Source organism: Sarcophilus harrisii, chromosome 6 (assembly GCF_902635505.1).
Source record: "Sarcophilus harrisii chromosome 6, mSarHar1.11, whole genome shotgun sequence".
Taxonomy (NCBI): Eukaryota; Metazoa; Chordata; class Mammalia; order Dasyuromorphia; family Dasyuridae; genus Sarcophilus; species Sarcophilus harrisii.
The window spans coordinates 195,566,468-195,577,091 of NC_045431.1; the positions used below are offsets into that span (position 1 = coordinate 195,566,468).

The 10,624-nt window shown below is 33.9% G+C and overlaps 1 protein-coding gene across 1 annotated transcript; it reads right to left on the reverse strand.

Annotated features, from left to right (window-relative positions):
- Positions 1 to 7,994: 7,994 nt before the first annotated feature.
- Positions 7,995 to 9,016, reverse strand: LOC100917711 (olfactory receptor 480-like). The gene has a single exon (XM_031941651.1). The coding sequence runs from the start codon at positions 8,996 to 8,998 to the stop codon at positions 8,060 to 8,062; it is 939 nt and encodes a 312-aa protein (XP_031797511.1). The 5' UTR covers positions 8,999 to 9,016; the 3' UTR covers positions 7,995 to 8,059.
- Between the last annotated feature and the right edge of the window lie 1,608 nt (positions 9,017 to 10,624).

Below are 10,624 nucleotides of genomic sequence, written 5' to 3' on the forward strand. Positions count from 1 at the left end.
TAGTCATGTTTGACTCTTGGAAACCCCATTTGGAGTTTTCTTGACAAAGACACTGGAATGGTTTGCCATTTCCTTCTGTTCACTTTACTGGTGAGGAAACTGAGGCAAGCACAGTTAAGTGAGGCTAGCACAGTTAAGTGATTTGTCCATGGTCAAACAACTAATAAGTTATCTGAGCTCATATTTGAACTCTGGTCTTTCTGACTCAGACCCAGCACTCTATCCATTGTGCCACCTAATTGCCACTGTATTCCACAACAAATTTTAAATGGATATGTGACTTTAATATTAAATATCATACCATAAAAAATTAGAAGAAATGCAGAACAAATTGCTCTCATTGCAATGGGGTAGATGTATTCTTGTCTTAACAAGGGATAAAGGATCTTATAAAAGACAAAATTTATGATTTTGATGACATAATGTTTTGGCCCCAATAAAATTAATACTTGTAGGATAAATAAAGAAGTGGTTGAATGAGGAAAATGTAACAAATTTCTCAAATGAGTTTAGTATTCTAGATATAGTTATATTAAATATTGATATATTCATACACATATACATGTGAATATCATTTGTGTCATTCTATTTTCAGCTCATCTCTCTTGTCATGTGTGTATTACATATATACAAACATTTATGACCATATACATAAAATTCTATATACAAAATATATACATGTGGATATGCACACACCTATATACAACATTCCAAAGCCATTTCCCAGCAGATAGATGCTTAAAAATCATGAACAAATAAATCTCAAAAGAAGCATTGCAAACTATAATCATCCCTCTACATTTGTGGAGGCTAGAGCACAGAAGAGAATATACTTTAAAGAGGCTCCTTCTCTTTTCTCTTCCCCTTCCGCTGGAAAATTTTTGTGCTAAGATGTGAAAGGAAGAGGATAAGCTTGAACTTGACAAGAATTTTAAAAGACTGGAGATGTTTTGGTGGTAAAATAGCAATTGGAGCTTTATCCTTTTTGACCAGGAAAGCAGGATCCTGTCTGGGAAAAACAATTATTATTACCCTTCCACTTGACATAATTGATATCAGTGATTTGCCAGTTCTGTACTTCTCCACCTAGCTTGGGGAAGTCTATGTTAATTCAAAAGTTTCCTTGTTTTATCCCATTTGTTTACATTTCTGTTTGATCAGCATAGCAATATGGTATCAGCCAAAAGTGTGGTTGATCACAGTAATTTCTGGTGTATATACGTTTCATTATTGAAAATAGAATGCAAGAGAGGAGTAATGGCAGGTTACACAAAAATAATACAGAAATAAGATCCTCCTTCCTGAAAATTCTGATCTCAATTAAAAGATCATATTGATTTTTATTCTATGACTTCCAAAAGTGGAGTAAAAAACATGAATCTGTTTTTTCCCCTCAGACAAAAGGTGAACTCAACAATAGTTTCTGTCTGGTGAAGGGTTTGACAAAATTACAAGGTGGTAGATAATATGGTCTTCCTCATTCTGCCCATTCTTAGAAAGACCTTCTTACAAGAATGGAGCCAAAGATGGGGACTAAAGAAAAAGTCACATTTGTTAGGAGGAGGAGGAGGGGGTTAGTTGGAAAAGACTGTCAGTTCTCACAAACCAAAATTGGGGGCCAGAGAGAGAGAAATTAAAATTCCTAATCATTTCTTTTCTGCTGGAACATAACAGATTCATTTCAATTTATACAAACAAATCCTCCTGGAGATTCTGCTAGAGAATTCATAATTGAGATTATGAACAATGCGTATGAATTCACTATTTGCCAGGAATGTCAATTCAGACTTAGCATACAATCAACTACCTCTGCAGCTTTAGAAACATGTTACTATTAAAAAGAGGGAAGGCCTACAAAGAGCATTTTTTTCACAATTAGCCTAATGATGAAATATTTAATGATCTTGGAATTTAACTGTTATCCATTGGTGAACAGTGTCCACAAAACATCGGTAATAGTGATTTTGAGTGTGATTTGAAAAGAAGCTAATATTATCTTATAGTTGTTACAATTTAAGTTTGGGGTAGAAGGATAGCCCCCCCCACCCCAGTTTTTTTCCTTACAGGTTATAAAGAGAAAAAATTATTGAACATTTTGGCTGCAATATATGTAGTCACAAAAATTTTTTTTCAAAGAAAAGTCTTCACTCAACAGTAAAGAAGAAAAGAAAAAAATAAATTCTACTCACTATAATGCTTCTTTTACTTAGGAAGTTTCCATTTTACTGTACAAGAATAAGTCCCTTACTTGTTCCACTAAAGCAGATCAAGCCAGCTCCATCTATGCCTCACATTAGTATCTGTTCATTTCCCTAAAGGCCACATTTCCACTGAGGAAAAATTGCTATAATTTTCATAATTATCAAGATGACATGAGTAATGAATATACTAATAATTTAGAATTCTCAGAGCTGCCTCTTCTGACTTGGGAGTCAAACTTTAATGTAGCTTGAAATAATCAGTCAGTTCTTGACAATGCACTCGTGTGTTATGTGAAGTGAATCAAAGATTGTAGAACTTATTCCTGTCCCAGAACTCTGGTCCTACGCTCCCATCAACTAATGATTTGAAATAATCACTTATAAACTATTCCCACGGGACTGGATAATACTCATATTGTGCTGGATTCATGGGCTTGTTAGTTTAGTTTAGTTTAGTTTAAGCGTCAGAGTTGATTTGTAGTCCCCAAAAGTCCATGTAGTTCCCTCCTTTTTGACTTTAGGGAGTTTAAGATGAAAAGTTATAAGTTTAGTCACAATTTATCTAAGTCCCCATTTAGGAAAATTCCTGACATTCAAAACAGTGTTAATGACCTAATCTCCTTACCAAGGTTGACATGAACCCATGAACAAAAGATTCTGTGTTTGCTTCTGTCTATGTTGTATCTATTGTGACTTAGGTGAAAGACTGTTAGAAATGTGAATTTCAAAAATCAGAAGAAGAGTTTGTAGAATGTGTGGGCAGCCAATTCTAGACCTATTATCAGAGTACTAAGTGACCAGAAGCCATACCAGCAAGGCATTGATTTCAATGCCTCCTACAAGCAAGGGACAGACTATTCTTTAGCTATACCGCATTTAGGAGTAAACTTATTAAAGCCAGTGCTTTGTGAAAGCTGCTTTAAATTTCAAGTCATTCTCCCAAAGGTGAGGTGGAAGTGGAGAGTATGCTAATGATCCACAGGGATATGTATCTAACTTCTGGTTGTATTACATCTTCTCAGGAATTGTCTTTTTTTTTTTTTTTTTTTTTTTGGTAACAGTAATTGATGGTAATTGGTTGAATGAAATTGGGGAATGAGTCATTGAATCAAATTATGATATTAGGGAGGTATTAATTGCCACTAGAGATTGATGTCAGGGAGAACAATCCAAAATGGGAAAACAGATTAAAGCTGATAATGTTATTTTTTAAAATAGCATATACACAGAATAGATGAAAAGGTAAACTTTGTTTCAGAGGAAGTTATTATTAGCTTGAGAGGTCTGGAAGGCTTCTTGGAAAAATTAGGATTTGAGTTTTCTGGAAGAAAGGCAAGGAAACTAAGTGACAAAGGTGGAAGAACAAAGTATCTTGGGACTATTAGACATCCAGTATAAAGACAAAGAAGATGGAGTGTCATTTCTGGGGAAAGGCAAATAATCTAGTATAATTAGATTATATGATTGTATGAATGGGAGTAAAGTGAAAGACTAGAAATGTAGGAATGGGACAAGTTGTGAAGGTCTTTATTTTTCAAATTATTCTTTATTGATATATTTTGTTTTTCATGACCTAAATTTCTTGAAGTGGCTCTTCCTCCTCATCTTTCCAAAGAGTTATCTCATAGAAAAAGAGTACATTTTATAGGTATACTAAGCCACAAAACTGACCATTGATAAAAGGAAAGTTTCTGCATATACTAAAATAACTATAGCATCACTTTTGTGGTAGCAAAGAACTGGAAACAGGCAAATGTCCAGTGACTGAGGGATGATTAAACAAATTGTGACATATGAACATAGTCAAATATTATATTAATACAGAAAGATGGAAAATATTTACATAATCTGATAAAAAGTGATAACAGTAGAGCCAAAAAATCAATATATAAAATATACACACTAATGTAATAGAAAGACTAACCCCCCATAATTAAAAGAAAATGAACACTACTTATTGTGTATCTAATTTATATTTTAATATATTTAATATCTAGTGATCATCCTGCCATCTGGGGGAAGGGGTGGGGAGTAAAAGAGGAAAAATTGGAACAAGAGGTTTGGCAATTGTCAATGCTGTAAAGTTACCCATACATATAACCTGTAAATAAAAGGCTATTAAATAAAAATAAAAAAAAAGAAAATGAATACTGCAATATTTTAAAAAATAGCGGACCCAAATAAGAGTGAAGAAAAGACACTTCTCCTTACTCCTTTGTAGATGGGATGGTCCGCATTTGTGGAATATTGCATGTATTTTCAGATCTTTGCAGTCAACATATAAATTCACAAATTTAATGCAGTAAATGAAAATGTACTTTTTCTAAAACCCATTTATTTTTATCACTTAATCATGACAATTACAGCAGTAGACTGTTAGATTCTTACACGCTGGGACTATTTATTTTTTGTGACTGTATCCCCTCAAGCCTAACATAATAACTGGGACATAGTATGTACTTAATAAATACTTATATGGGCAGTGCCAAAATGGCAGAATAGGGGCTGTGCTCCATTTGAACTATCCCAATATTCCTCTCCAAAATTACACCTCAAAAAGAAGTGTTAACTAACCAAAGAGAGACATAACAAACAAAAGGTCAAGGTGAGATATTTTTCCAGTCTAAGAAAACTAAAAGTCAGCAGGAAAATCTGGTATACCCAAGTGGAGGCTAGTCTGGAGTCCATCCATGTCATAATAGCAACAGTGGCTCAAGCAGCAGCAGCAGCTTCAAGAGCTCTCAACCCAGAGACAACAAGGAGAGTTGGATATCTGGTCAGAGATTATAGAAAACCCTATGCAGGCACTGGCCATAGCTGGCACTGATTGGAGATTCTATTGTTCATATGCAGTTCCCTAGGTTACAGTTTGAGAATGGAGAGGTATCCTAGTGATGACAAGGAAACAAGGACTCCAAAATGTTTGGGATTGCAGGGGCTTAGGGATTCTTTCTGAGGTGGGAGTATATACCAGGAGAGTAGTGAGTGCATTCTCCCAGGATCATACATACACACAGAGTCCGAGAACTAGCTCTAAAAACAGTAACACAAAAAAAGCCTGAAACTTTGGACAATGCTTCCCATTCCCTAGGTGAGCAGAGGCCAAAATTAACATAAAATCAAAAGCCAAGAAATAGGCTTCAAATAAGCAAAAAACCCCAACAACAATAAGAGTTTGAACCTAGAAAGCTACAGTGGTAACAGGGTAAAACCAAGTCATAAACTCAGAAGGAAACAATGATGTGAAAAAAAGCAGAAAAAGCCACAAAGAAAAATACTAATTGTATCCAAATTCAACAAGAATTCCTGGAAGAGTTAAAGAAATAAATAAGAATAATAGAGGGAAAACTGGGAAAAGAAATGAGAGTGATTTTTTAAATATTATGAAAAAAGAACAACTTGGTAAAAGACTGAAGAAAATACTGAAGAAATACTGAAGAATCCTGAAAAATATTGAAGAAAATGACACCTTAAAAAATTGAATTAACCAAATGGTAAGAGAGATCTATAAATCCACTGAAGAAAAGAACTCTTTAAAAAGTAGAATTGGTCAAATGTAAAAGGAGATATAAAAACTTACTGAAGATAAGAACTCCTTAAAAAACAATTTTGCCTCGTTGGGAAAAAGGTACACAAATAGAGTAAAGAAAATAATTCTTTAAAAATTAAAATTGAGAGGCAGCTAGGTGGTGCAGTGGATAGAGCACTAGCCCTGAAGTCAAGAGGATCTGAGTTCAAATGCGGTCTCAGACTGGCTGTATGACCCTGGGCAAGTCACTTAACCCCCATTTGCCTCAGCAAGAAAAAAAAAAAAAAAGAATTGAGCAAGTGGAAGCTGATGACTCCAGGAGACACTGAGAAACATAAAACAAAGTAAAAAGAATTGAAAAACAGAAGTAAATGTGAATTATCTCATAGGAAAAACAACTGAATGTAAAATAGATCCAGGAGAGGTAATTTAAGAATTATAGGACTACCTAAAAGCCATCATCAAAAAAAAAAAAAGACCTTAGACATCATCTTTCAAAAAACTATCAAGAAGAATTTCCTTCATATCTCAGATCTAGAGGGAAAAATGAAAATGGAATGTAAACAATTCAACTTTGTTGACTCCCTTATGATTTCTTTTTCATTTTTACCTTTTTTGTTTTTATTAATTTTTCTGTTTTAATGTCAGTTTCTATTCAGTTTTGGCCTTTTCATTAGAAATGCTTTAAAATCCTCTATTTCACTGAATGCTCATGCCCTCCCAAGCCCTCTATTATTATTATTATTTTGCTGGGTAGGGTATTCTTGCTTGTAATCCCTACTCTTTCATCTTCAAAAACATTCATATACCAATCCCATAATTCCTTTAGCATGGAAGCCACTAAATCTTATGTGAACCTAACTGTGGTTCTACAATATTTGAATATTTTTTCCCTTGCTACTTGAACTCTTTTACCTGGGAGCATTGGAATAAATGAAAGAGAGTAGAATGACAAAAGAGAGGATGAACTAGGAAAAGCAGTGGTTACAAGCAAAAAGAGTTTTGAAGAGAGACAGAGAGAGAGGGAGAGAAAATAGAATGAATGGAATTATACTGTTAGTAATCACAAACTGAATGTTAATGAGATGAGATCAGTCATAAAATAGAACTGTATAATAGAATAGATAAAAAGCTAGAAAATCCAATATTTTGTTTATACTTGAAACAGAAAGACACAATGATTTAAAATACAGGGCTAGAGCAGAATCCAATATGCTTCAGTTGAAGTAAGAAAGGCAGGGATAGTCAACAAAAGCAAAAATAGACCTAATTAAAATAGATAATTAGGAAAACTGCATTATGCTAAAAGGTATCATAAACAATAGTCTGTCAAAAACTTTTGTATCAAGTTTCTTTGGTAAAGGCCTCATTTTTCATATATATATATATATATATATATATATATATATATATATATATGTGCACTAAGTATAGAAGAGTCTAATTTATTTATTTAAAAGAGCTATTAATTGATTGATAAATGATCCCAGGGCATAAATAAGCAATTTTCAGAATAAATCAAAACTATGTATAGTTACCTCACATTTATCAGAAATAACAAATGCTGGAAGGGATGATGGGAAAACAAGTATACTAATGAAGTGCTGGTGGGATAGAGATCTAATCTAATCATACTGGACAACAATTTGGAGATATGTTCACAGGACTATAAAATTGTACATACCTATTAATACAATAACACCACTATTAGAGATGAAGAAAAAGGAAAATAACTTACATGTAATAAAAATATTTATTGCAGCTCTTTTTTTTTTTTTTTGATGTCAAAGAACTGGAAATCAAGGGGATGCTTATTCAAATGGAAAATGACTGAACAAGCTGTGGCATATGACTGTGATGAAGTACTTTTTGTATGGGAAATTATAAGGGGATGGTTTCAGAAAAATGTGGCAAGAACTATATAAACTGAAGCAAAGTGAAGTAAGAAGAACTGGGAGATAATTGTGCACAGTAGAAGCAATATTGTAATAATGACTGTCAAAGATGTGGCAACTCTGATCAGAACAATGATCTAAGACAATTTCAAAGGACTTGTGATGGAAAAGGAGAAAACTGATGAACTCAGTACAAACTAAAGTATAATTCTATAACTTTATTTTTCTTGCTTTTTTTTGAAAGATGGCTTTGAAATATGTTTTATATGATTTTGAAAATATAGCTTTTGAAATATAGAATTTGAAAATATTATATCATATTGCTTGCCTTCTCAGTGGTTTTGAGAGAGTGAGAGGGACAAAGAAACTTTGAAGCTCAAAATTTAAAAATAAAAGAATGTTTAAAATACATTTTTTAAAGTTTAATTGTAAATTCATGAAAAAAGATGTTTTCTATTCATCAGTTTCCTTAGGGCTCCTTTTACTTCATTGTTTCTTAAACTGTAGATTAGGGGATTCAACATGGGGATCATTACACTGTAGAAAACAGAAATCACTTTATTGTCATCTGTGGAATAACTAGATTTAGGCATCACATAAATTAAAGTAAGAGTCCCATAGTACAGAGTGACTGCTGTGAGATGGGAGGTACAAGTTGAGAAAGCTTTGGATCTCCCCTCAGTAGAGTTTATCTTCAAGACAGAAAAGAGGATGTACACATAAGAAATCATGATAATGAGTACTGTGATCATAATTATTGACCCAGCAGAGGCAGCAGGAAGAATTTCAGCAAGATTATCTTTAGAGTAGGAAAGCTTCAAAAGTGGTGAATAATCACAAAAAAAGTGATTGATCTTATTGGTTCCACAGAAGGACCGATTCAATAAGCAACCAATAAAAAACCAAGCATTCACAGAACCGCCCACATAGGATGTGATGAGTAACAGAGTACAGACCTTAGGAGACATGTTAATGGAATAGAGTAGGGGGTTACAGATGGCCATATACCTATCATAGGCCATCACAGCCAGCAGGAAGGACTCAGCTGTTCCAAAGGAGAATGTACAACATATTTGGGCCATACACCCTGGCAGAGTGATTAAGGTGATGTCCTTGAGATAATTCGTGAGCATAAGAGGTGTGACAGATGAGGAAATTTCAATATCCACAAAAGCCAAGTGACTGAGGAAAAGGTACATTGGAGTATGAAGCTGGGAGCTAATTCTGATCAATATGATTAAAGTAAGGTTACCAATTAATGTGACTGCATAGACGCCCAGGAATAACACAAAGAAGATGACACGAAGAGCTGGATCATCTGTTAATCCCAAAAGAATGAATTCAGTCACAGCAGTGCAGTTATTGCCAGACATCTGTCTTGTAAAGAGCGCCTGTTAGATAGAAGAGAAGGAGATTAAAATAGAATACAGGATTAAGATTTGAATATGTTATTGATGCATTTAGAAAACATTCACTAGCCACTTCCTACATGCCCATAATATATTCTTACTCTTATACTTTTCTCCAGATTACAGAGATGAATAAATTTGTTGCTTCCAGTTTTTTCTCCATGGACCAACTATATTGTATAATTTTCCAATTTTGCCATTTTGACGACATGAAAAAACATTTAAGAACTGAAGATAGCTGTTTTCCAACCACAGGAATCTTTCTTGAAATATGCAAGGATTATATCCAAATATATAAATGTTGTTCTGTCAAATAACTACTATTGCTAATCCCATCCAAAGAAACAGAGTCTGCTTTGGGATCCCTGACTACTCAAAAGATTACCTTCCACAACTGAAGATGTTATTCACTTCATGCTGATTATGAGGAAAGTCCTTGTTTCCATGAAGACCCTTGTGCTTTAAAATCACAAAAGAAGAGGAATGGAGAAATCTGGATTCTAAGTCTTCTTATTTTATTTTGCTCTTTGTACTTGACATAAGGGCTATCACTATGCTAGATATTATTGCTTTTCTGAAGAACTATGGAAAATTTCCCAGAGGAAACGTTGCTGTTTTCTAAGTGGGAGGGTGGGGAGGCAATGAAGCAACCTATTTTAACCACATCTTCTTTACATGTTGCTTCTTTCCATTATGGCTGAGCAAAATGGAATAGGAAAATCATGGCATTTTATTGTTCTGTAAGAAGTGATGACTATGACTGCTTTGGATAGTATGGGAACACTTCTATTAACTGATACAGAGTGAACTCAGTAAAACTAGAACAACAATTTATGTGATAACCTCAATAATCATGAGAGGAGAAACCACTTTGAAGGCTCAGAATTTGGACCCAAATTATCATAAATCAAGTCTTCAAAAGGCTGATGAGGAAATATTACTTACCACTTCTTGACAGAAAGGTGATGGATTAGAGGTACAGAATGAGACAAACATTTCCATACATGGCCAATCCGTTGATGTATGTTATTTGACTATACATAGATCGTACAAGAGAGGATTTCTACTATGAGTCAGGAAAGGTAACTAAGTGGATAGTGAGACATGAGTGGAGGGAAAGAACAACAACAAAACACTTTCTAATATAGTGCAATGCTCCATGATTATTGTTCATTTCAAATATTTGACTTTACATGGCATTATAAGGAACCACAAATATAAAGACTTTTATTAGAAATGAAAAATAAATAGAGAGTAAGGAAAGGAGGGGAGAGAGAAAAGAGAGAGAGATTGTCAGACAACAAAGGAAAATGAAGTCAATTTAAAGTCTGCTATAGCAAGAGGAAGAGACAAGCCTTCCTGAATTGGACTACCAATCAAAAAATTAGATTTAAGTATTTTTATACTGAAATCAAGAACAGCAGTGGTACCTACTGATGCAAGAAGATGATAACTGTAGACTCCAAGGAATTATTTTTGTATGGCACTATGCTTTATATGTTGGGTTTTCTAGCATTTGGGATATAACCCCTTGAGTATCTTAATAGCAAGTGTAAAAATACATCATTAAAATGTTATTTGAAATCTACT

What these genes read in the sequence shown, in the direction of transcription:
- LOC100917711 (XM_031941651.1), bottom strand. Translation starts at nt 8,998, where the DNA reads ATGTCTGGCAATAACTGCACTGCTGTGACTGAATTCATTCTTTTGGGA.